General features: G+C 44.4%; 1 protein-coding gene across 3 annotated transcripts in view; it reads left to right on the top strand.

The window, feature by feature from the left end:
- Positions 1–27207, top strand: part of tiam2a (TIAM Rac1 associated GEF 2a) — a 94028-nt gene that overhangs the window by 37636 nt on the left and 29185 nt on the right. For 2 of the 3 annotated variants that reach the window (XM_084013703.1, XM_084013702.1), the window contains exons 2-9: positions 7374–7471; positions 9214–10383; positions 13335–13785; positions 14393–14565; positions 15457–15681; positions 19199–19384; positions 19649–19792; positions 23687–23743. In XM_084013703.1, coding sequence (XP_083869829.1) covers positions 9220–10383; positions 13335–13785; positions 14393–14565; positions 15457–15681; positions 19199–19384; positions 19649–19792; positions 23687–23743 — 2400 coding nt within the window. In that variant the 5' untranslated portion in view covers positions 7374–7471; positions 9214–9219. Of the gene's footprint in view, positions 1–7373; positions 7472–9213; positions 10384–10801; positions 10902–13334; positions 13786–14392; positions 14566–15456; positions 15682–19198; positions 19385–19648; positions 19793–23686; positions 23744–27207 lie in introns of those variants that run through there. The other variant, XM_084013704.1, reaches the window with a different exon arrangement.

The raw sequence follows: 27207 nt of genomic DNA on the forward strand, positions 1-27207 counted from the left end.
CCTGACATTCTCTGCCTGCGCCATTAGTCAGCCCCATGAGCATCTCTAGACCAGTGTGACTTTTACATCAGAGATGGATTATATCAACATAATCTCTGTATTTTCAATAAAAGTGAGAGAGTCATTTAGAAGAAAAGTTGGGGTGGCTAGCTCTCTCAGTCTAAGACATAAATGTGTTGGACAAGGGTTGGAAATGTAGACAAAACTGTGGTTGCAATTTGAAGCGGAGGATTTCCGTGAGGATTTTGTCACACTGCCATTATTGGGCCATCAGGAGTCATCTTAGACCCCAGTGTCAGACGGGATTCTTGGTGTTTGAAAGCTTTATCCCAAAGCAAAGCTCTGCTGATAAGCTCTTTGAACCCTCTGTTGCCACGCATACAACAGTAGTGCTCTCGATTCCTTCCGTGCGAAAGCCTGTTAGATACGCCTTCTCTTTGTGTTTCCTGTGCTGCCTGGTCACCCCTGAGTAAGGTACACATGGGCAGAATGGGACGTATCAGTACATATCTCATTATCATCATGAAGCACAATGTGACCTTCAGCTTCCACAAACAAGTTGGGCATTAGTTCAACAGTTGAAATAAATGCATTGAGGTGTTTGTATGAGTCAGTTGCACAGAGCGTAGATACACAGGGATTTAATATGGCTCCGCTGGAGCCGTAATTGATCATAAATAGCGGTCAGATCAGTCGGTCATGCGGAATTGGAATCAACACCTGCTCTTTATGAATATGCATCACCGGTTGTCTCTGCCTCCTTTATTTTTCTCTTTTCATGCCTCTCAGGCTCACCGAGCATGTTGTTGAGCAACCTTTTAGCTGCCTCCATCTATAGACGGACAAAGGGCTCGGAGAGGAGCTCAGACGAGGCCACGAGCACTATTGTGGTGTTAACAATGTTGTTTCGTCCCGGTGAACGCTGCTAATGTGTTCCGGAGCAGACGTCTCTATGTGAAGCAGCAGCATTATGGAAGACTATTCTGCAACTGCTCATACAAATGTAGCATGGTTGCAACTTTGAATGGCTATTCAGGCCGAGATTAATTTGTAGAGAAGTGCCCGATTGAGCATTCTAGTTATTAGGATCTCATGTTTTCCATTTTTAGGAGTGATTTGCCCTGACTGCCCTATAATGCTCAGAGCCTCTGGAAGAAACAATTGGCCCGTGAGAGAGGTGGGAGCAGCAGCCCTGCCCTCTCGGTCCAGTTCTGATGCTGTGTTGTGTTCTGCTGTGGCTTTCTGCATGGGTCCAGTTTGACAGTGTGACCACAGTTATGTGAAATGGTAGACAAATGGGAGGCATGCGCGTGTGTTTTTTTTAGACCGACGGCGGTCAGAAGTTAGTCTCCGCTGGGATAAGGCTTAGTCACAACACTTTGTCTTCTAATTCCAGAGAAGGTTTTGACTCACTGTCTTGCATTTTAATTAAGTCCGCCATGGAGTTAAACTCTGTGTAATTTCCGCTTTGTTCACACCATGCTTCTGTCTTCACCCGCTGGACTTTTTTTTTCTTATTCTCCGGCTCACACTCACTCATTTATGTACATATGCACACTCAATTTCTGCCTCCCCAGTAGCTGGCTGCCTCCCTGGCCCTTGGGTCATTGTGGTATTTAGGGTCAGACAAGAACTCCAGTCATTGCTCCCTCCCCAGTGCCTCCCAGGCAGCGATGCAGCCATTATACGCCAGCTTGTCTGGCCCAATCGCCTCAAACAGCTATGGAAAACCGCCTTGGCTGTAACAAGCCCTGCATCCTCCTCCTAGCCAACGGAAAAGCAGGATAGAGGAAAAACAACACAGTGGAGTAGTGGAGCCTTTTTTTTTTTTTTTGCAGTGGAGACTCTAAATGGATGAAAGCTATAAAACGTCCCTCTCTTCCTGAGAGAGCTCTTCTGTTCAGAACTTTTTCACTTTTTCCTCCCGGCTCTCCTGCTTTTCCTCTTGGCGCTCCGTTACCCAGGGTTACCCTGGGAGGACAGCGATTGGCTGCTGCTCTTAAGCCGGGAGGGAGTTTCCACGTGTCCTCCAGTGTGTCTGGGTGTGTGAGTCAGATGCGGTGTGTGTGTGTTGCTTTAAGACGCAACGAGCCTTCACAGGGAGAATCCACTTTGAGATCAGAGAACACCAGATTTCTCCTTTGCAAGTTGTTCAAAGAGCTTTTAGATTAAAGCCTGGGCCACAGAGGTAAGGGATGTTATGGGCTCTCTGTTTTATCTTTCTCTCCCTTTTGTTTCTTACTGGGTTAAGAGGAGGCTAAGGTGAATAGGTTGCATTGTGTTTCCTATTGTCCAGATCCACAGGTGTAGGTTATTCTGCGTGTTTCCATGTGTGGATACTGTTTAGTTTCCACCTGTATCTGTTAGATAGCAGCATTTGCTTTAGTGTTTATCTCTACTGTGTCTGGTCTGCCATGCTGCATGAGTCAACAACAAAGTAACTTTTCACAATCTCAGACTTCTTCACTTCGGTGTGTTTCAGGGTTGTCAGTATTTTATGCATGACTCATGTTCAATCAAGAGAATAAGTGAGTTTGATAAACTTAGGACCTTGAAGTTCATGCTGAAGTTGCTGGATACTTTCTCTGTGCTATCCTGTCATACGAAAGCACTGGATAACGTTTTTATTTTCTTGGCATCACTCTGGAATGGCTGTGGCATACGTGTATAAATCTTTTTAGAAGGCTACCATGTCATTTTTGGTCAGGAGCCAGGCGCAGCACTTCTTAATGTATAATGAAAAAGTCCGAAAGACATGTAACAAGCACTTTGATGGATGTTTGGTGGCTTTGGCTGAATCTGCCACACGGTAATACAGGCTTTCAGCGAGTGATTTATACATTGACATTTTTCCTCACAAGCAATCAGCCGCAGCATACTTTAAATCTGGTTCATATAAGAGAAACTTTGCCTTGTCTTTGACTCCATGCTTTTGTCTTCTTCACTTGTCTTTTATTGTTTTTGTCCTGAAAGAACTTTCAGTTAGCATAAGTTTGAATTCAAGCACACTGCTCCTTTAAGAGCTCAGTTGTCACGGCGCCATAGGAAAGTGATAAGAGACAAGTCCCATGGGCTGTGATTTGACAGGAGGAAGGCAACGTGATTGTGTGAACAGCCACTTCCAATAACAAATTACCTCATAGTTCCTACTTCATCCTAATGATCATAATAATACAGAAAGCCTGAAACCTTATTGGTACTAAATTTTGTTTAATAGTAATTTCCATTTTATTTGTTATTTGCATCTTTATGATCCCCAGAAGTTCATGGTTAGCCCATGTGTTGGCCATTATCGCACTACTGCACTACTTTTGAGAAACCATTTGAAAAGTCTCTACGGTTCTATGAAAGGGTAGCTTAAGAAACTGCATGAACAGCATCATGATATTACGGTGAGATGATGTCGTCTGGGGAATCACCCTGTGTTTCACACTGCTGTGTCAGTAGTTTGTTCCTCCAGCTTTGGTTGTCAAGTTGAGATTCAAGGACATGAGGGTCAGAATAGTTCCTCAGACTTCAACGGTAGCTCCTGTTGGCCAAATGCAAGGTGGTCTTTGTGTAGGAAAAAGGCAGTTTCGTCCCTAACACAATGCCTTCATGTACCTACTGTTTATACCGCGTCAAGGTGTGGCCCGTTCCTCACAGTTGGCCTGAGCTGCAGACCCAAGACAAACATGGTGCCAGACTAAACATGGAGTTTACGTGGAAGTCATCCAGGGGCAGAAGAAGGCAGAGAAGAATACCAGGTCATGGGGTGTGTTGAGTAGCGTTGGGGTGGCAGTGGTCCCTTGGCCCCTGAGCAGATGGCCTGTAGGAAGCCTATTGATGAGAACAGAGGGCCGACAGGGAAGAGGGAGGGTGAGTTCAGACTGGGCACAGTGGTTTGCAGCTAAAAGGGAGACTTGTCTTGTTGTTCTCCCAAATCAGTCGCACAATACTGCAGTTCAAGTTGCAGCAGAAGGCGAACGTGTGTGTCTTTAGGCTGGTGTGTTGGCACGCCTTTTACGGCTTTCATACCCACAAACCAGCTTTGTGTGAATAAAGTTTGCAGGAAAGGCTTTAAAAGAAAGCAGTCACTCTGACAAGTTCGACAACCAGCTTTACGTTGATTCCCAGTGTTGTTGGCAGCTGCTCTCTTGGTCTTTATTCCAGGGAGAGCATTGTTTAGTTTCTCTCCATTCATGTGACAAAACTCAACACCTTATCTTATCTTCACATTTTGGTTTCTCGATGCAAGAGAAACAGCAGGGTCCGACGTTAAGGTTTTTTCCTACTTGCCCGTCGGGCAAGTACTTTTCAAATCTACTTGCCCTGCCTAAATTCTTACTTGCCCTGCCTAAGAGGTTCTTTTTCTGGTGCCGCGGTGTTGTGCAAATTTTCTTCAAGACTTATATCTTACTAAAATCCATTATCTGTTGAGTGTAGACGACACTACACAACACTTCTTCTGTCAGAAAGCTGTTTTTATTTTTCATTTGTCATTACATTTCATATGAAACTTCTCCCTGCTCTCTTCCAACCAATGAAAGAAATGTTGTGACATTGTATCTTGACCCGACGTCCACTCCATTTGTCGTCTGGAGATTTAGAAGAGATGCATACTGCATACATTTTTTTATCTGGTTGTGGCTCTCCAGGTAGAGTCTTTGGACACAACGGTCCATCGGTCCGGGAACATTTCGGTGTTTTTTAGCCTGTACGCAGGCCAGGTGAGGAAGTGACTTGCTATGGCTGTCTAAATTTTGTTTGCGATAGCTGTCGTTCCCGCGGAAGTGAAACAACGTCACCGTACGTCTGCGTCGGTACGTCAGCACGTCAGCACAGAGGCTCAAGGTACAGACACACCAACTCCGGCAACAGACGTCAAATCAACGGATCCCATTCATTGTCTATGTAGAGCAGGAGCTCCGCATGATGGATACGGCACGTCAAATTGACTGCCCTGTCGCCGTACGTGAATTTGCATAAAGTTCGATGGATTGAACTTTATGCAAATGCCGTCCGTCCAACGCAGTGCCGCCGGCTCCAGAAACTTCGTTCAAACTATCAAACTAGGCAGTGTTGATCAAATATGAATCCAGATTCTGTTACTGCACTACACATTTCCCGCCTCAAATGTTTTCAGAAACATGCTTTAGCGTGTAGTTTAACTGTAAAATGAGATCGTTTGTGGCCCGGCCGCCATGTTGGAAACGGCAGAGCAAAACTCAAGTCCCGCCCACTTCGCAGGACGTCTATCCAATTGATCCAACTTGAACACAGAACTGCCCACTCGCGGGTGCGTTCGACGGTCCGTTGCGTCGCTGCCGGAGTTGGTGTGTCTGTACCATTAGCCAATCGAAGCACACACACAAAAAAAAAAGCAGCACACTGCAACTGCCGCCTCCACAGCAGCAGACAGATGATACGAATTTGTCGGAGTTTGTGCTTGCCCGACCGGGCAAGTCTGAACAGGTTCTACCTGCCCGCCGGTTATTTTTACTTGCCCCGGGCAATCGGGCAACCGTTATTGTCGAACCCTGAACAGGGACTTAAGTTAGAAATATGCCAGTCTTCCAACAGTTTTCTAGGTTAATGAAGGGGACTCAAATGCTTAGTTGGACCAGTCATGTGCAGTAGACCAATCCATAAGCACTATAGGCTTGGATTTGCAGAGGATCCATGTGAACCCTGGCCTCAGTTCAACTAGTATGACAACGCTGGAAATGATTGTGCATTACTGGCAGAAAGGTGCTTGTATAGGTGATTAGGCTTGGGCTGGGCGATATGACCAATATCTATCTCAATATATAATTTAATATTTCTATGACGACATGTCACAGCATGTTTTCTGGTATTTTTATAAGTCTATATGACATATCTACATGACAAATTAGTGGTTTTTATCATTGTATTTACAATGTTAATACATAATGAACACATTTAAAGAGTTTTTGAGTAAGTATTAACTGACTATGCTCAATTTAGACAACACAAATGTGTGTCATGATATCTCACTATGTGATTCCCTTGAAAGAGTTGAAGTGCCTAGACCATTTCTCTCAGTATCAGTACAGCTTTTAACTCATGACGAACAACGCTAGCATTTGGTTAATCCTCTGATCAGCTCAGGGTGATGGTTCAAGTTCATTACCAGGATCACATGTCTGCTGCCAAGTTTCCAATGTGCTTTCAAGTGCTACTTTTCATTCTAAACAGTTTAAAGAAGGAGAGAATAATTTCCTCGTGTGGCTCCTTGTCATGTTTTTTGCAACATTAATCTGGATCTTTGCCCCGTTCGTAAACTTCGGGATCTAGAGCCTCATATGCTTTACATTTAAAATATTCAAGTCCCCTTGGAATTTCCCTCTGAACTTCATGTATATTTCACGCTCTTTTACTGCAGACCATTTAGTCAGCCAACACTATTCAATCTCGCCTCACAGTCGAGGTGCATCCAAGCAGGAGAAGATAAACTCTTAATGCTGCAGATCACTTAATCCCGAAGGTTAGGGCTTTTGGCAGGGAGTGTTTACACTGTAACCTTACGCGTACTGTACGTGTGCTGCGAGGCTTAGTGGAGTTAGCACTTTTTGAAAGCCTGCCTGGAGTGTGAGCTACATGCATGTAAGTGGGTTATATTACACACACAAGAGAGTCACACTGCTTCTCCGGAGATGCCTGGTGCCTCCGCAAAGACTGCTCCTCAGCCGTTTCGGGTTTTGGATCATGCCCCTCGGACAAATTTGGCAGTGACGAGTGAAAAAAAGGAGCAAGCTTGGATTCCAAGGTTTAAAAATAAACAGACGGGTAAACTGTAGCCGGCTTTCAAAAACTTTCCCAACCTCGATCAAAGGCTACGTCATTTACTTGCAGGGAGGTGGAAAAATGCTACTAATGTTTGGTTTGGGATGGCTGATTGAGTAGAGATTTTTTTGGAGGGATGGAGTGAATTTGTCAGCTAATCATACTGTAGAGCCAGGGTGGCACTACTGTACTGTGTTGTCTTGTATTGTACAAAGCTCAGTTGCTGTGATGCTACTGGGAACTTGGTTGGGTGAAGTCCATTGGATCTGTTGAATACTTTAGAGCTGCATAGTTTATAGAGAGGAAATGTTTTTGTCTCCAGGTTGTTGGCTGAATCGTTTTTCTAAACCTGCCAATAAGATTTTTTTTCCAGATCCTGAAAATCTCAAACTACAGCAAGTAAAATCTCAGATGCTGTTTCAGTATTCCACTTATGGCTGCCTGCCAAATACTGTCTTCGCCCAAATGCTGTGGATTAGGTCTCCTCTTTAACTGGCACACCTGTTATCAAACACAGAGTGTATTACATGTACTGAATTTCACCCGTAGACAGAGACCAGCACTAAATCAAGTTCACTGTGTTTCAGATGAGCCAGACGACGAAGGAATGCATTTATTTTGAGGAATGAGGTGGAGAGGACCTTGCACATAGGAGCTCCAATCTGAGACGAGGCTTTTCAGACAGGTGAGTCTGTGGCTTCACGAGGTTCAACCAACGGTTGCATTTATTTACATTGTATAAATTTGATCCAATTTTGCAAGCACACTAAAGAACTTTGCATGACCTGTCGTTATCACCTATGTGGGCTGCGTGTCCTTTTGATTGGTTGGTTTGTAGACGGGCCTGCGTCTGAGTCGGCTATAGGGCTGTTCGATTAATCGATTTTAAATCGTAATCGCGATTATGTATTTAGAACGATGTTAAAACGTGAAACTCGTAAAATCGATTTTTCACACACCTCTACCTCCTTCATGGGTTACATTATTATTTAGCATGCAAAGACCCAGTTTAGTTTAATTAGAAAATGTCTTGTTTTATTTAATTGGAAATATAACTTACTGTATGTTTGCAAGTGCTGATTTGCTGATTTTTTTCTTATATTTTTTCAAACTTTATTTATTTTACAAAAAGAGTTTTGCACTTTATTCATTCATTTTTTGTTTAATAAGAGCAAATTGCATTTAAAGCCCAATGGGGGAAATGTTCAATAAAAAAGCAGCATATTTGAAATAATTTCTTTGCCTTTTGTCATTTCACAAAATAATCGTAATCGTAATCGAAAATCGGATTTTGAGAGAACAAAATCGAGATTTTATTTTTAGGCAAAATCGAACAGCCCTAGTCGGCTATGACTATCTATCCACGACCACGTCTCATTTTATTTCTTTTTTTTCTTTGTTCGAACCATTCAAATAAATTGTATTCACATTGCAAATTATTGAAACAATGGTTCAGTTTGATCCAGACCGAGACCACCTCTTTTGGTCGGACCAAATTTAGTTGCTTTGGTATGTGGACTGTTTTTCGAGGCACCTTTGACACCTGCAATTTTGGTTTGGACCAAATTCAATAGTGCGGCGGTCCAGATCTAACAAGGTAGCTGTGAAAGTGCCCTTGTCACATGATGTTAAATTTGTGTCCCTGTACACATTGGAATTTGTCAATTTTTCACTTTTCACCAGTCAAATGTATTAATCCTTTTAATATTGTCATTATTTAAACCTTGTTCTATTTTTTTACCGCACCTTCAGCTAGGGTGAAACAGTTCAGGTGTTCATGTTGTAGAGAGGTTTGTCTTAATCTACTTCCTGTGCTAATTTAAAGACTTCAAGACAGTTGAATGTATTTAGCCTTACTTATTATGTAATTGCATCACAGACAGCGGCAGCAACCTTGTCCCAGCACTATACAGCATCAACCCTGTAATGAAATGTCTGCCTGGTCACGGCTCTCCATCACTAATGTAAGAGTGTTATGGACAGTCTGGAAGTGATTTCACATTGTGAACACTGTTCCACATAACAGCCATGACGGCTTATAGCCTATTCATCTGACTTGACTTTTCTATCGAAAGAAATTGACATATGTAGTAAAATGAGAGGGAGAGGGGGGTGGACCATCCAGGTTAATGACCAGATGTGAATTACGTATAGCTATTCTCTTTGAAAGGCATAAGGAAGACATTAGGCCCGCTGTTGTTTTATCTAACAGTCACTGCAAATGAAACGATTATGTGTGTATGGTAAGTTTTATGGGAGTGTAGTCATTATTGTTTATGAGTAATAAGTAAATTTTATGTCTCTGATAAGCTGGCATTATGTCATACTGTGTCCTATATATGTATTAGAGTGCCTTATGAAGGTGTAACATTAATTTTCCAGTAGCATAATACTGGTGACTTATATTTTACTTTCTTTTTTTTCCAGACAGCAATGGGAAATTCTGAGAGCCAATACAGCATCCAGGGCCCCAAAGGCACCAGCTTTGTCTTCCCTGGGAAACCAAAGCCATACTCACTTAAGCTCCGCGCAGCCAAAGATGACACTGTGTCGCCCCATACGTGGTGGAAAAGCGCCCCACTGGGCTCAGGATATAAAGCAAAATGTGTTGGCCGTGGCTGTCTGTCCCCTCCAAAAAGCCGGCCACCTTACTCCCCGAGGCATTGTGACTACGTCTCAAAGGGGACGAGGGGTAGCCCCAGTGAGCATCGCTGGCATCGATCGCCTGGATGTGGTATAAGGAGGAGGCACATGTCAGAAGAGTACCAAGATAATCCGTATGGAGCTGATCTTAATGGGTGCGCCCTGAATGGACACAGTGATGAGCATGAGGCTTTAGAGGAACAGAGCAGCCCACGTGTGGTAATCAAGAAGGACGGCAGTCTCAGGGTGGAGTTCACAAACACCTTGGGCAATCCCCTCCTGCTGGACGAGGCTTCTGGCCCTGTACAACTCCTCAAATTCTCCCCCAACCTGGAGGCTGCTTCCAGTCCCAGTCTGCCTGGTTCAAGTGGTAGTAGGCAGGACTGCCACCGCAGTGGTCCACCGCCGGCCTCTACATCCTCCACGGCAAGGACCAGCAAGGGAAGTTCACTGAGCTCTGACGGCTCCTGGTATGACTCTCCCTGGGGGCCCAGCACAGAGCTGTGCGAGCAGGATCAACCTTGCTCAAGCAGCAGGACATTGGTCCACCCCCCCATCCACCAGCTTGACTCCTTCACTGAACAGTCTCCCCCAGTGTCCATCACAGACCTTTATAAGGACTCCACAATTGCTGCAACCTTTCCCACAGCCAGGGAGCTGTCCTCCCAATCACAGCAGCCTCCACCAGGCCAGAGGACACACAGAGCCTCTTTTGCATCAGTCCTAGACGTTCCATTGGAGGAAGAATCATCTGAGGCCTGCCAGTACTCATCGTTCACCCTACCCTGCCGCAGGCCCAAAGCCCACACCATGAGCGAAGATCTGGACCAGTATCCTGACCAGGAGCAGACTGGACCTGACTTTGGCTTCCATAAGAAAGACTCCATCAAAAACCGCATCAGGCGCCTCAGCGACTGGACAGGAAGCCTCAGCCGCAAGAAGAGGAAGTCTCAGGTAATGATGGGTTTTAGGGATCACTGTTTTTTTTGGGTGATTTACACGCCTTTATCATTCACAGGGAATACAGAAATAGTATAGATGTTGGGTTTTTAGTCGCCCCATAACTTATGGGCCTGATAGTTTAAGCACACAGTAGATTAAGGTATCACCCTCTTATTGTGGTCTTCTGTTGTTTCCTCACTCCTAGCCTTTAGGCATCAGTAACAGCCACACACAGACAGTTTCCTGTCTGGCAAGGTTTATTTGATCGCGAACCACAGCAGTGGTCTTGGCATGGCCAGGAACCAACCACCGTCCTTGGGTCCTTAGCACTGCAACACCAGCTGTCCGGAGACAGAGAACAGTGGGGAGGCACAAAATTAAATCTGTAAGACCGCCAGCGCTTGGTCTCGTTTGTTTTTGTGAGGATGGAACGAGGATGAGCGGTAGTTCCCATTACGATGCGTAAAACATGGATGATCTTCCGAGGAAGTTCGGGGCCGACGTGCAGGTTTCATGATGACTGTATCTGGGTGGGTACATCTTAAGCATATTTGGATACGGATTGTTTGTGATTAGTGGTTGAATGTAGCTGCATGTTGATGTTTTCAGCCGTACATGTAGGGTGATGAGTTTTTCAGCTTTCGTGTTCATTAGACAAAAAATTGCATTTTTATTTTAAGCTAACTGATGACTGATGTGCGTTGACGTTTGGGAATGGAACAGGATGCTTCGGTGACGTGCTAGCATAGGAGACACAGAGCAGACAGCTGACATATATTTCCCAGTAGTAAAATGATACTGGTACCGTACAGGCACAGGTCAGAGGAGAGGTTGGAAATAACCACAGCTTGTCTGCATGTTGCCCGCACATGATTTTTAAGAAGCAAGTGATTTTGTTCTCCAAACTCTACATTCTTAATCGCTTTAATTTGACATAAAACGTTTGTTGGAACAGAGCCTGAACTCATGTCTTTCACTGTCTTTGAGGCTTGAAAGCAATTGTTTCTGCATTAATTCGTTTAGCTTTGGCTTGTAAAAGTTTTAAGAACATTGTCAGGGCACTGCCAAGAGAATATCTGTAAGCCTTTGAGAGGCTCTGTTAAAGTGAAACTAAATCCTCGTCGAGGATTGAACCCCACCCCTCCTCTAATGTTAATGAATGACTTATGGTTGTTCTGGTTGTTGTGTGGTGCAGCCTCTTCTAGGCTTCCCTCCACAGTGCTTTGAGAGTAAATCTGCTAATAGGGATTGGTGTTCAGTCAGTTGGGTCCGACAACAAACCAAAGGACAGAAAGGAACAATCCTTGTATTCAGATGGCATTTTCTTCTTTGCTAGAGGATGGATTTGTGAGCTTCTCCTAGTGCTTAAACAGCGGATATTACTAAGTGAAATATATGAGATACTTTGCCTTGACGCTGTCACTCCACCATGACAAATACGCAGTAGTCTGACAGCATTCATTTTAAGTGTTACACAGCTTTCACTTTACATAAGCAATGTCTACCTCTAAATCTCCTGCTTGCCATAATGTTGTTCTAATCTATGGCCATGTGTTGGTGCTTTACTGCTTTACAGATTATTTTTTTAAATTCTGAAATAAAGCTGGTCGAAAGGCTGTTTTTGCAAAAATCTTCAAGACACTTTTAAATGAGGTGTGATTACTCAAAGAATATTAAATCCATTGCCAGCAACACATATTGTTGCCAAATTGTAACAATTTAGCATAGTTTATTGGGGACAGCTCCACATGACTGCCGAAGCCTGCAACAAGTTCATGTTAAAGTCACTGAGGTGCTTCGAGCTGGTCTTCATACAGATTTTCCTCTGTTCTCTGGGGGCCATTTTGTTGACTGCTAAAGCTCCGTGGTATATATCTCCGAGGGCCGTTCACAGTGGCTCCTTTCAGCGGGTCAACCAAAATCAGGAGCACCTCCAGCTCTGGTTCCCCTCCACCTGAACTCCAGGGCCCTGTTGTGGGTTTAAAGGTCAGCCTGCAATGCTGGTGCCAAAGGCTAAGAACCTGCTTGTAATGAAAAGCAGCTGGAAGAGAACTGGGAGAAAATGGACACATTCAGGCCATGTCAGCTAAAGGAAAATAAGGAAAGCTGAAAAAGAAGGCTGTATTACATAATTACTGTGTGTTTCATGGTAGCAGGTGGACATTATGGTTAGGCAACAGCTGTGGGTTCAAAGGGTTCATCGCTGCCCCGTAGCTTGCATCCTAATCTTTTACAGGTTATATTTTGGCAAATTTGAATTGTTCGCTAAGAATCAACAATAGGACAAATCTGAGTGAGACACAGAAACAAGCAAAGATGGAGGATGAGCACCGGCATGGCAGCACATACGAGAAGCTCGCCACTCTGTTGCCACGGGCTGAATCAATGCTGCAGTCTGGTCAAGTGTAGGTAGGCTGTCATTATGCAGAAAAGAGTGCAATTCCATTTCAAGTGTTCATTTGGGGAGCTGGGAATCCACAGCAGACCTCAAATGACGTGAAATTGTCTGAGTCTGGAGGGTTCCAACCTCCCAGGTGCCAGCACAGGAAATTTGTCCCACTTTCTCAGCCCTAGCCAAAGATTTAAACTGTAATGCAGACTTTGAAGTAAGTTTGAGTGGGATCTCTTTTGAATGATTTTTTTTTTTAAGTTCCTCACACCTTGGGGCTATGTGAAAGGGACACAGTTTTTGTCATTTCCCCAATGTAAGCTCTACAGAGGTTTGTACATTTGGGAATGTACAAACTTCTTTTTTTTGCATAAATGTAGTTGGGAACAGTAATTCCATGGATTAATTTGGAAATCTCCAAACCAGTCCGACACCTCCAATGGTGACTTATCAATGACACTGTTGGGTTATTTACTTGTCATGCAAATCTAATCTTTCACCCACATGGTCTGTCCTTCATCCTCTAGCAACTCATCCTCTCACATTTAAAAAAACCCTTTTTGTTCCTTATCAGGAGGCCAGGTACAAGGACCTGAGCGATGCCTTCGATAGTGGGGTTGATGGCCTGACTGCAGACACCAGCTCCCCCTCTCAGGTGTCTAGCCTCTGGTTCCCAGGAGCCTCCAGGGCCCAATCATCAGGAGCCATTCACCAAACGACCAGTGACGCCGTGCGCCAGAATATCTATGAGAACTTCATGAGAGAGCTGGAGACCGGCACTGGACAGGGAGGAGGGGAAGGCGGTGAGAGGCGAGACCCATCCACGGGCACTGAAGAGGGGGAGAGCAGCAGCGAGTCGGCTGAGGGTTCCCTGGAGGAACTGGATCTGCTGTTCGAAAAGGAGCAAGGGGTGGTCAGACGGGCCGGCTGGCTTTCTTTTAAACCCCTCGTCACCCTGCACAAAGACAGGAAGCTCGAGCTGGTGACCCGCCGCAAGTGGAAGCAGTACTGGGTGACCCTGAAAGGTGAGTGTGATTCTGGGTGGAGGAGGCGTGGAAGTGAGGGAAACAATTATGCACCTTGGAATTGAGTCAAAGAATGTGCTGATTTACAGTTTAAAAATAATCCAGATTATCCAAATTATAGTTCCATAATCTGGTTTTGAGGAGGATGTGGGTTCCTCTTGCGTCTTCCTCTTAACGGCACTCGTGTCCTTGACTAGGCATCACACATGACAGTGACTTATTGTCATTCCCTCCTCACCCTGAAAGCTAACAGGGAATTATGCTGTAACTTCTGGCTAAATGAATAAAATTTAGGTCTTGCATGCTGCTTCTCCGACACTGCTAAGTATATAGTAAAGAGCACCTCTTAGAAGTTGCAAAAAAAAAAAAAAAAGGGAATAAATAAATACTCTCATCATTTATGCCCTTTTGGGAGTATGTAAAACTTTTTCTGTGTACCCCAGCCCTGCAGAGCTTAATTAGTTAGATGTTTTTACAAGGAGATTTTGCCTGTAAAACATTATGTGACAGCTGTAAACCCCCCGAATGCTTGCAGTCTAGAGAAACGTCCTCATGCATCACTTACTCATTCACATTTGTGTCTGTTCCTCCATGTCTGTTTTTCCAGGATGCACTTTGCTGTTCTACGAGACTTACGGTAAAGGCTCTCTGGAGCAGGACCTGTCACCTCGCTACGCTCTCCTGGCCGAGGACAGCATCGTCCAGGCCGTCCCCGAGCACCCCAAAAAGGAGAATGTCTTCTGCCTCAGCAACTCATACGGAGACGTCTACCTCTTCCAGGTGAAGGGTCTCAGTTGACACACTGCTCCAGATAGAAGGTTCCTCTGAAAATTTGGAGATCAGTGATAAGTCTGAAAGAAAAAGATTTAAAAGGGAACACGCAGAAATATGCAGTGTGGAGTGCACAGTTGCAGTACATTATTGCGGTTGAATTATACCAGACATGCACCTTTTAGCTTCCCTTCCCTGGAGTGTAGCATGTGAAATGACCAATTTTGGCATGTGAAGGACTTGCAAGCAACATTTTTAAATTAAGGGGTCCGAGAGCACAGCGTATTTGCTTTTTTTGCTTACTGACCTACATATTGCTACCAAATTCATGCCCAGCCTCAGTTCTTTCCATGAAGCCTGCTCCATTATAGCGTCCCAGACTTGCAGAGTGTTGGGGTGTCCAGACTGACAACTAAAAAAAATAGTTTCACATGGAGCTGACATGGCCCCCAGAGGCGAGCAGAGAAAAAAATCAGCTCTGTAGCATGACGACAGACCAGGTTTCATCCTTTTGTTTCCACTTGGACTGTTGAACATGAGTCATTGTAAATATAAAGTTATACAGTTTATCAGCTGACGTGCTTCCTCCGAGTAAATCCCCTTACAGAGCGATAATCATGAAATAGCTTATTAACAGGGAAATATGTGTTTAATGTCAGCAACAGTTCACAGCCTGTGCCTCAGGCCCCGTTTGTCAAGCTTACTTTTATTGATCCGGCAAAGCCCAGCTTGCCACCCAATGATCTTTTTGTGATAAATGGTAGAATAACATAATAGCAGTGAGTTGGCAATCCTAGCAGATGTATCAAGCGCTGAATCTCTGAATCCAGCTTGTGACGAGAATATTGGTCCTTGCTACTTCATCAAATCAAACTCCCTGTCACCTCTTTGTCTTTCCAGGCCAGCAACCAGACCGACCTAGAGAACTGGGTGACAGCCATCCATTCTGCCAGTGCCTCGCTCCTGGCCAAGCGCCAGGGGAAGGAGGACACAGTGCGCCTGCTGCGAAGCCAGGTCCGCGGCCTGCTGCAGAAGATCGACATGGACGGGAAGATGAAGAAGATGGCCGAGCTGCAGCTGACTGTGGTCAGTGACCCCAAGAACCGCAAGGCTATTGAGAACCAGGTGAGGAGATGATCATGATACTGATAGGGAGACAGTAGTTGAATTGGTGGGAATTTATCACAGCATCGCTGAGTATATTTGCGGCCCTTGATCACATTTTACACTGCTTTATACATTTCATGCCCTTGGGACAAATCTCTGCTGGGTTTCTTTGCAGCATTGATAGATTAGGCAGCTTGCTCTTTTCCTGCTAAATTTCAATCTTCTATGTGTTATTTCACGTCATACGCAACCACATGACGTGCCTTTCTTAATTTTCCGGATTTTGTAACTATAGTGACAAGCTTGTGCTTATTTTTGTCTGTGGGTGGGTGAAGTGGCCTAAATGCATCAGTCCCCAAATGCATCACGCGGGGCCCAGGGGAGCAGCCTGCTCCCCGAGCATCAGATTTAGATTCCAGATGTTTCCTGGTAATGGGGCTCTCAACATGCATTATCCTCTTCCTCCTCCTCCTCACAGCCTGGGGGAGAATCCGAAGCATCCAGCGCTGTGCTGTAACCTACATACAACAGGGTATAAGAAAGCCCATAATCTATAGCTTAGCAAGAACCTGAATACTTTTACGAGAATTGGGTGTTTGTTGAGCAATGTTGGGAAAATCCATCTGCTTTCTTTTGAACCTGTGACTCGGGGTGGTCATTGACTTGGAGTGCCTCTTACGTTCTGCGAGTAGCCACGTGGGTTTGTGTTTTGTCAGCTGCTCATGTCAATGTTCTGACTCGTTGTACGAGATGGATACTTATCGGAAGGGCTGTTATTCTGTCTTTAGTTAAAGTGCCCTGATTGGAACTATGGGTATGTTATTATGAATAACAAGCAAAGAAGCTGAAGAGCTCCCTCCAGTTATCGCAGATGGAGATGTCACTGCCTGTCTGCGAGACTGGCTGACTGGGTGATCTGGTTCCGATTAGCAAGTATGCCACCTCGGAGCAGACGGGGAGACAGATGGGTTTGGAGTCAGTGATAGGGTCAGAGGGGTACGGGACAGGATTGTGATACAGGCGCCCCTGAGGCTGATGATAGGTTTAAGTTTGCAGTGGGGTTGTCTAGCACCAACAGGCCACTACTTTGATGTACCCCACCCCCACCCATGTCTACTGAAATCAGTGCTAGTAGACCTCCTTTGAAGCCTTTGCCCCCTTTCACACACTCGTGCTCACACACACACACACACACACACACACACACACACACACACACACACACACACATCAAGTGGCATTGAAACACTTATTATGCATTAGGGCTTCTTCAGCGGCCAGGGGCAGATGTTTAAGGGGGGAAATAAGAAAAGATGAGAATCCGTTCAAAGAAAGGCTTATGTTTGCTGAACTTAATGGCTCTGAAATTGCTGAAAATAAGTTGTGCTCGCAGGCCAGATGGGCCCAAACATGTTGGTTGATTGTCTCACTGCGCTCAGTCAAGCCTCGCTAGATGCATGAAGCATAAACTGTGTATAAGCCTTCATCAGTGGTGCAACCCTGGGATGAATCATCCCATTTTTTTTCTGCACAGGACTATTTTAGAAATCCTTGAATGAAGACAGGGATATATGACTGTTGACAAACACATCCAGATGGCAGCAAGCTAGGATCTTGCGCGCTAGTTATACATAGAGACATTTGACGTTCTTCCAAAGCAGCGACTCTCCTAAATCTGTCTCTGCTTTTGAGGAAGGAGCTTATCTGATTTACTCCGTAGTACCTCCCTCCCAATCTGAAGTCGTCTTCAAACCACTCAGTGGAATTAATTCACAGTTCCTCCAGAACACCGTGAAAAAGAAATCTTTGCTTACTTATTATCAGAGGATTTATGTGCAAGGTCTGTGAGTTCAGGTTCAGCGGAGTGATGCCAGAATTGGACCTCACAGAAAGGTTGTTTAGACTGCAAAATGCAAAATGAATACGTTTATCAGCTTTCCTGTGACGAACGTCATCCACGTTTCACTGAAATAGCTTTGGTGCTGTATGCTAGCCATGCTAATGCTACATGCAACTATCCATTATACCAAAAAGAACACTTAAGATGAGATGAGGGTAGTTGCCTATAATCTCTCTGCAGTCCACAACAATGACAGGTAATTATAGAACACTACATAGAATGAACATCTTTTGCTGACCTTGGGCAACTGTGACTGCAAGTGACAATTACCAGATAATGCTAAGTGCTAAAATATTATGGCACAAGTGGGTTAGGGAGGAGTCAAGTTAGCACTAGCTCGCTAACACTAGCCACTAAAAGCTACTGGTCATAGTAAGTAAGACTGGAGCTACAAAAAGTGTGTTTTATGCCTTAGGAATTCAACTTTTTCATTTGTAAGAGGAAAAATGCTTCAATTATTCTTTCACAATTTGCATAGTCTGGCTTTACAAGTGTCTGGGTAAATGTTCCACCAGAAGACAGAACTCCTAAAAACTTAAATAACATTTTAATAATTTAACCATACTGATTTTTCCAGAAGTAAATGTTGATTCCTTTGCTGTTTGCTTTCCGAAGGATAAATGCCATACTATTATTATTTAAATAACATGCCAAATTACAAGATCATTTTTACCCAAAGCACGTGGATTCCTAGCCGTTATCCTCATGTTCCAAGTCTGGAATGGGAATAACGTCTGAATGTCACTGACTCAAGGCTTGTTAACCGAGGCCACCTGCACAGCTATGTACATAGGTGTTTTTATGGGTTTATCTCACAACCCTGGATCCCATGGTGTTTTCTGTTCTTCATTTAAGATGTTTAAAAGGTCAGAGGTTCATAAACCACCACCCTCATGTTCCTCCTCACTTTGTTCATAATCCTAAATAATGCCATCAATGTAAATGAGGCCTAATAGCAAAATGCCATAGGGTGCGTTATTGTAAATGAACTCCAGTGCAGACCAGACCTATTAAAGTCGGTGGTTATAGAGGGTTGTTTTACTTGAGTGTTCTCATTAAAACCAGTCTCCAGCCAGCAAAATAAGCACTTTCTCACAGCGTACATAGTGCAAACAGGAAAAGAGGGAAAGAGTGTGTGTGTGTGTGTGTGTGTGTGTGTGTGTGTGTGTGTGTGTGTGTGTGTGTGTGTGTGTGTGTGTGTGTGTGTGTGTGTGTGTGTGTGTGTGTGTGTGTGTGTGTGTGTGTGTGTGTGTGTGTGTGTGTAGGGTGAAGGTTTAACGGGTGGTCTGTGCAACATCCCAATTCTCTCTAGACTTGCATAAAAATGGGCATTTGGATTTATTGCACACACTCACTAGATATGCAGTCCTCCCTTACTATCATCCTCCACCAATTTCTGCCCTCACACTCCACTAGCATCTGCAAGCAATTGCAGCTTGATGAAAAGCCCTCATTTGACCCTGGATCCCTTTCTTTGGCTCTCCCTTTCCTGCCTCCCTTCCTTCTCAAGTCTCCTAACCCCTCCCCCCCTCCACTTTTTTTTCTCAGAACCCCCCCCCAAAAAAAAACAGTCAGGAAATTCACATTCAGAACCTCTGCCAACCCCATAAAGTAATAATCTTCCTTTTCCTTCAGATCCAGCAGTGGGAGCAGAACTTGGAGAGGTTTCACATGGATCTGTTTAGGATGCGCTGCTACCTGGCCAGTCTACAGGGCGGAGAGCTGCCCAACCCCAAAAGTCTGCTGGCAATCGCCAGCCGACCCACCAAAACCACCCTGGGACGTCTGGGGATCTTCTCTGTCTCCTCCTTCCATGCACTGGTAAGGAAGTGTCGGTCAGGAAGGGCAGATGAATGACGCACAATAAACAATTAAGGCCCAGCAGTGTGTCCCGTTTGTATTTTTGTTTTTTTATATTCCTTTTTGTATGTGATACTTAAGTTAGAATGTACTTCTTTTGAAAGCATCCAGCAAACACTCCCTTCGTGCATTATTAAAGGAAACCTAATTAAGATGGTCTGATTTAGACAGGCTTTTTGTTGAGCTCAATGATAGCTGTTCTGATAAGTGTGTGTGTCTGCTCAGATCTGTTCCAGAGATGAGGCCACACTCCGAAGACGCTCATTTTCCCTGACTCACAGACGGCGCAAGAGAGGTCTTTTCTCCTCGCTCAAAGGCCTCGACAACCTCACTAAGAGGGGCCGGGACGTGAGGCCCTCTGCATCACAGGTACCACTAAACACACACGCAACTCCTCTCATGAAATGATTTATATTTCACTTAAATCGGATTAAAAACTGATATAGTGGTGGACGGTGGCGCAGTGGTTAGGGCATCTCCGTGTACAGAGGCTTAATGTCCTCGACGCGGTGGTCCAGTGTTCTAATCTAGCCCAGGAAGTATTTCCCGCAACTTCAACGGAAGTTAAAAAGCAAGCGCTGGGCTATAAACAAAGTACATTATGGTCACATGACTTCAAGTCACAACCACAAAGATTAAGACGGGTTTAGCTTTGTGCTCCCAACTGCCTTTTCAAAGACACATAAAAACTTTAAACTTCACGACAAGGGTATGTACTGATGTATTTTATATCATAGAACAAAACGCTAACATATTGTAAGCTTGTAATAACCTAGGCCCTTATTTCAGTTGTCTAACCAAAAATCCATTCCAGACGTAAAAAAAAATATGAACTGATTTCTGGGTTTAAGGGCTAATTTCGGCACCACTCTATTTACAAAATTAAACCAACATTTTACTGCTTTCAATTTTACAACAAGGTACATCCTGCTAATTAAAAAATCTTGGCATCAAAAGACTTAAAATAAGGTTATTCTTCACCTGAATTCATTGCATTTTTGTTTTGCCTGACATATACAGTGTATTACTTTTCTAATCTGGACTGCAGCCATAAGATTCAATAAAGCTTTTCACAAGCTGCTGCTGCTGCGGGGTTTGAACACCATGACAGCTCCCCAAAATTGAAGCCAAAAAGCCTCTAATGTACCCTGTGTTAGTTGAGGAAGAGCTCGGTTTTCTGAGCGGTGCACATATTTTAAACAGCATTACATTTAGGAAGACAGAATTGTGATTCTTAATAAATGAATTGTGCAGCCCTAATGGTCACATGATGAAAGGTGGCCTATTGAACTTCATGTTAGTGTTCTTTTGTGTTCTTGCTCTTGACAGCCGCACTTAGACGTCGAAGTGACGCTAAATAATCTCCACTGAATCCCACAGTAATGAAACTCTTCATGTGGTCGGGATTAGCAGATTTGTAATGCAGGATCCCCCTCTTCATGTATTCAGCAGGGGAAACTACCCACACACACACACACACACACACACACACACATAATGACATGAGCATGCAGAATTCATATGCATGAGTACACACAGCGTTGAGGTATACTGCACGCTGTCTCCTGGGAAGTATTGCTGAGAAAATCGGTGTCTTGATACTTCCACCCCCGGTATACACTGCGTTTTTTTTTTTTTTTTAATTAAACAACCGGAAGGCATGTTGCCTTATTGCTTACTTGCATGCACAATGCGTGCGTTGACATGAAAGAGAGCAAGAGATTAGCAAAGTCATGCGGCGTTTTCAGCACATTTCCCCCCTGCGGAGATTTTATTAATTAGAAGCACATAAGCTCACGTCCCGACCCCTGAGTGCATACCTCCCATCAACATAAACACAGAGGGGGCATTCCTTTCCCAGGTGCTGATGGTAGGGGGGGTGGGGGGAGGGGGGCTTAATCCTCTCAGGTTAGTAATTAGCCTCATGCAAGCTGATTATTTATTGATACAGAAATCCACCACTCTTTACCCTGAAGCTACGGCCCTGGAGAATATTGCACTCTTGGTGGTCTATTTTAAGAATCTCCACAGGAAACTCTCATTGCTCGTCTTTTATAGACCTCTGTTAATTAGCTGGGAGTATAGGAGGGGGGAGAATTGCGGTTCTGGCATTCTACCTTGATTTTTCTTTATGCTGTGAGGTCAATATGAAGTCCTCTATTTTTTTGGAGCTAGCACAGCGAAGAGCCAATCACGTCCTCCGGCGGGGGAGCCCCGACTCCTGACTGCTGACAAAATGTTCCCTGTCCTGCTTTCACGTGCTCTTACCTAGCTCGGCCATCCCGCCACCTGCTCCGTAGTATTTATGTTTGTGCATGTGCACACGTCTGTCAGCGACGAGGTATGTGTAATAATTTTCCCGGGGTACTCCAGCCGGCCGGACTAATGAGGCCCAGTTCCATTTCGCGGCGCAGAAGGCTGAGGTAGCGCTGCAGCACACGCATGAATTATTGAAAGCCATGTGTGGTAGATGGCATCCTCCACTCTCCCCTCAGCCCCGCAGACACCAGCAGATGGTTGGTGTGTGGACGCTAAATATTAAACAGCCTCCCTTTGTTTTTTCCCCCATGTCCACCTTCTCTTCCACGTTTGTTTACGTCTTTTTCTGGTATTTTTGTTTTTGTAAAGAGGCTAATCAGAAACGGAACATGGCTGGTCAGTGCTTCAAAGCATCTTCATCTTTCATTTGTTTGTGTCTTTTACAAGAGCGAAAGATCATTGCTAGTGTTAGTTGTGGCCATTTTAAATGACATCATCAGCTCCTTGGCTTTTCTCTCATGTACTGACGAGACACGTGTTTGCCGGAGAAGGATTTGGACAACGAGGCCGTCTGAGGAGCCAAACTTTCCTCCAGGCTCTTAATCCGCTGTTACCTTCTCAGGTTCTCAAACGGCTTTCTCTGAGATATCTTCTTTCCGTGCTTCCCTCCCTTTTGCTCTTTGTTTATCCCCCTTCCTCCGACTCAAACATCCTTTTTTTTTTGCCTCTACCTCTATCCTACTTGAATCTCACTCTCACCATTTGTCTTTCCGTATTATCCCTTCAGCCTCCTCCTCTCTCTAAAAAACCTCCTGTTTCTCCGAGCATAAACTTTAGAGTGTTAGCCGGCAGTAACTTCTCCCAAAGTTTCCATACTGACTCATCTGTGTTGACTAAGCCTAAATCCCTTTTACCACTGCAACGCCGCACTCGACAACCTTGCCCCAAAGTCATGCCCCCCCTTTGTGTCCCCCCCCAACGTCTGCTTCCTACTCGTTTTCTCATCTCTCATCCGTCTTAGGGAGCTATGTATACAGTAAGGATCTGGCCGGCAGTTGGCTGTGGGAAGTAGGCCAGAAAGGTCCGAGGATTTGTGGGAGAGTTGGTAAAGCTTTCTAAAATTAGTCAGTTTATGGCGAAGCAGCACGGTTTACAGCCACTTTGTAAGCAGCAGAGAGTTACTCAGTGATCAGATGGCGGTTCTTACTCCCATAACTGAAGCTAGACATTGTTTCTGATTGTAAAGAAAGCTTCTTGGGATTGTTTTCGGAGACGAGCAATCTTGATCCATACAAGAAATGATAGTGCACACCGTACAGCAATTCTTCAAAGTGTAGTCTGCACGGGAAATCCAACTTTAACTTTAAGTTAAATTTACAGCAAAATGCCCCATTTCTGTCACCAGCTGTGCCAGCCGTCATGCCTCTCCCGCCCGGTGACAAAGTATCACAGCAAAACCTGATAACCGCAGCGCGTTTGTGCGAGCACTGAAGTTCCACCCTCACATAACGGATGGCTCTGTGTCACCGCTGTATTATAGAGTTGTTAAAGCCCTCTGAGGCTGCAGAGTCACCTCCAGCACCGGGCTTGACACAGAATAAGCCTGACACAACACGCCTTACGATCACAATCCAGGGAGAGGATCTAAAGAGGAGAGGTTGAGGAAGATGGAATGGCTCCAGAAGGGAGAGAGATATTTTTCTACACTGAGGGGTGGGTGAGGGGCGCTTGTCCTCCTCTCATCTGTAACTGGACTGTTTCACCCTTTCATCTCTCAGTGTCCACACACTCCCCCTTCCACTCACACACACATTTCCACCATCGCACCTTCAAAGGCTACGGACCCCGTTTGGAAGCGGTATCAAAGCGCTGCCCTCACCACACGTAGTTTTTAATTAACTACATAATAGCACTAGTGTGTGTTTGCGGCGGGCACTTAATCGCTTATGAGTCAATCAGTGTGGTGCCCCTCTGTCTGAACTTCTCGCTGTCTGTCTGTTTCAGGTCTTTGAGAGCGACGCTGGGGGTCAAACGTACGCCTTACCTCCCAGGAGCACTGAGGTGAGTCATCGTGTTCATCTTATACCGTTTTGTGGATCTTTGATATATCGTTTAAAAATTCCGATGCCATCTGTCATAACCTACCCATGGTACCCTTTTTACGAGCCGAATTATCAGTTTCGGCATGAAGTAGCCATGGCAAAAATATGCCCGCTGTTACTTTGACCTCTGCCGTCTTTCATGGCTTTGATAGTGGGCTGTGTAGAGATATTTTTACACATAGTGTGCGTGATGGGATCAGAAGGTGTGTGCGCCTGCCTATGAGTATTACTGGTCCAGGATCAAAGTTGGGCTCCCTTTCATGTTGATCTGAAAGAGAAATGGACAGCATATCTAATGAGACGTTTTTTACGCCATGTTAAACTCAGTGTAGACAGGCGTCTCGTGCACGCCATAATTGAGTTAATGGAGAGTGTTGAGTTGCAGTGTTGACCAGATGCACTTGAAAGTGTGAGTGTATGGATTTACGGTAAAAGTGTTGAATGATTGAAGAGTGTGAATTCTGGACATCTGAGCAAACAGGTTATTGGGTAGTTTCACGCCGAGATCAAGGACGCGTAAATTATTGCTGTCAGCTTCAGCTCCGACCTTCTCTGTCTGCAAGACATCTCTTTGTCTCCTAGGTCAGATTTTTTCATTATGGACAAAATTAATATTAAGATAAATAATATTCTGGTTGCAATATATCCAAATAATACTTTCGAGGAATAGTTTGATATTATGGGAAACACCTGATTTCATGCCAAGTGGTGGGTGAGAAGATGAATATCACTCCCTGTCTGTCTGAAGATGAAGCCACAGCCAGCAGCAGGTTAACTTAGCTTTGCCTGAAGACTAGAACCAGGGGGAAAAATGCCAGCAAGCAGTTATTACACCGTTATTATAAAATGTATATACATATGCGTATATATACATTTATGTATATATATAAATACATATGTTTATATGTGTCTATATATATATACATATTTAGCTATATATACAGTGTCCTTTTTTAAATGTATGGTAATTTAAAAAAAGTTTGTTCTTGACTGCAGTACTTTGTTTATTGTTTTACTCTTTGTAATTATTTTATGCAATGAACACCAAGGCACATTCCTTGTATGTGAAAACGTACTTGGCAATAAACTCCTTTCTGATTCTGATTCAAAGCCTAGGAGCGCCTCCAATGCTCAATAATTAGCATGCTATATCTTGTTTGACCAATCGGTAAAAACAACAATTTAACATTTTGCTGGCGGGAAACAATTTCTTGGCTGGGCATAAGTTGCAAAGCTTATGGAGGTTTCTGAGCCAAGAGTCACACGTTTTTACACTTGGTTTTGTGTTTAGAAACCTTAGCTTTGGACAGAGCCAGACTAGCTGTTTTCAGTTTTTATGCTAAGCTAAGCTAAGCTAACCACCTGCTGGCTTCAGCTCCATATTTCTCACCCAACTCTCTGCTTCTTACTTGTATTTCCTGAAATTTCAAACTATTCCCTTAATAAAGAATGATTATCTTTATAAGGCTCTGAAGTGGCTTTTGAGAAAGCAATTAAACCTAATAACTTTAAATGGAGCTGAGGGTGTGTTTTGCAAGAAACACAGAGAGGCAAGAAAATGTACATTTCTTTACAAATATTCATACGATGATATGTTTTATAAATATCTTTTGCTGATTTCCCCCATCAAACATTTTCTTTTATCAAAGCCTTCATGTATGAACAGATGGATAGTCTGCTGCTGACAGATGAGCATAATGGACGCTTTGAGACAGAGCAGGGTGGGATGATTCACAGAGTGAGTCTGTGGTGAATGTGGCAAGTGTTAAAACTGCCCCTTTTAAAGGCCTGGAAATGGACTCAGGAAGTGGTTCTGGGAAACAATAATGGCCTTCATTGAGTTGACACTTTAATGTTTCTTTAAATGCGGCAACCCTCCCCTCATTTTAGTCTTTCGCTCTTTCCTAGATTTGGATGTGGAAAACAGCTCGTAACTAGAATCCGTTTGATTCAGTGGAGATTAAGACCCTTCATGGCGGGAAGTGGGGAAAAGGAGAGAGAGTGGGAGGTTAGCACGGCCGTATTGATTTTTTTCGACGCGTACATCATCTCTTGATGACTTTGCTACTGTTGCCTCAAATCCCTTGAATCTCTCTAATAAGCAATCGTCTTCCACTAATCCTTTGAAGTGAAGTCAAGTGAAGGGTACGTTTTATGTGCGCCGCCAAGCTTTGTTGTAGCACTCTATTGCATCGCGTGTGACCGTCCACTAGAGTTTGTGCAGGCGGGTTGTTTATCTGCACGATTTGATCCAACCAGCTATTTCCACAGGCTGAGATTGTGCTGAAACTATGAAGCTGTGAGGTTGTGACCTTTACACGGAGAGAGAAAAACATCCATATGGAACCCGTCGGTTACATGGAGGCTGTCTTGGTTGCCATTTGCTCTTCACATCCTCCATCCGCCCACGCCTTCTGTCAGTGGTGTGAATATAGTTGGATTGCTCAGGAAAATGACATGAATGCTTGGCTTGTGTTACATAAACATCAAGTTCCTAAACTAAAGTTGCATTGAGGCGTTTTTTTCATGTACGCCTCAGATGATATTTGATTCCAGGGAAGAGAGTTTTATTGGCTGGTGATCACGATCCCACCACTCTTGTCCATGATGATGCAATGTCTGCTCTGTCTTTCTGTGTCACCACCTCTCAACACACTCCACTACCCATGAATGCACATCTGCTCTAACTTGAGAAACAGCCACCATGGCTAGTCAGAATGGATGGTCAGTGTGTGTGTAAAAAGTTTGTTCTGGTGGTGGAAAGAGGAACCTTGGGTGGAGCTTTGAGGACATGTAGAGTAATATTCTTATTCAACATGTAATAGCAGGAAACCGTCTAAAATTATCTTGAACTACTCCTCTGTTCCTTCTTCATGGTGACTATCTATTTGAGGCACTACTGTAATATTTGCGTTACCCAGTTGCTAAGTGGAACAAAAAAGGGTGTATTTGCACAGCGGCCACTAAACCGTCTGTTACTCCGCGTTCCATCTTTAGAAGCTGCAGGGTGGGGGACGGCTCGCTTGGAAATAATTTCCACACTTGAGAGGAAAGACTGAAGTATTTAATTATTTGGCTGAATGCAAACATAAATACAGTGCACGCTTTCACCACACAGAGCACTTGTTGAAGTCCAGCGCGTGCCCCTGCCATGCTGTTGGCAGTCGCTGATGGAACGTTGACCAGGCAACCGTCGGTGCGTTACAACCCTCTCTGACCATGAATGAGTGTACAGTGTTATTCAGCCGTTGGTCAGGTCAGCATAGGCAACCAAATCTTCGTTTTCCGGTCACGCCATGTCACCGGGACACAAACAGGGCGGTTATGCAACCAGTTGCCATGAAGGCTTGTTTTCTCATCCTCGGTGTGTAAGCATGACCTCACATCCCGAAGACGCAGTCGGAGGTGGGTGTTGAACTGGCA

This window comes from Eutrigla gurnardus, assembly GCF_963514095.1.
Source record: "Eutrigla gurnardus genome assembly, chromosome: 7".
Taxonomy (NCBI): Eukaryota; Metazoa; Chordata; class Actinopteri; order Perciformes; family Triglidae; genus Eutrigla; species Eutrigla gurnardus.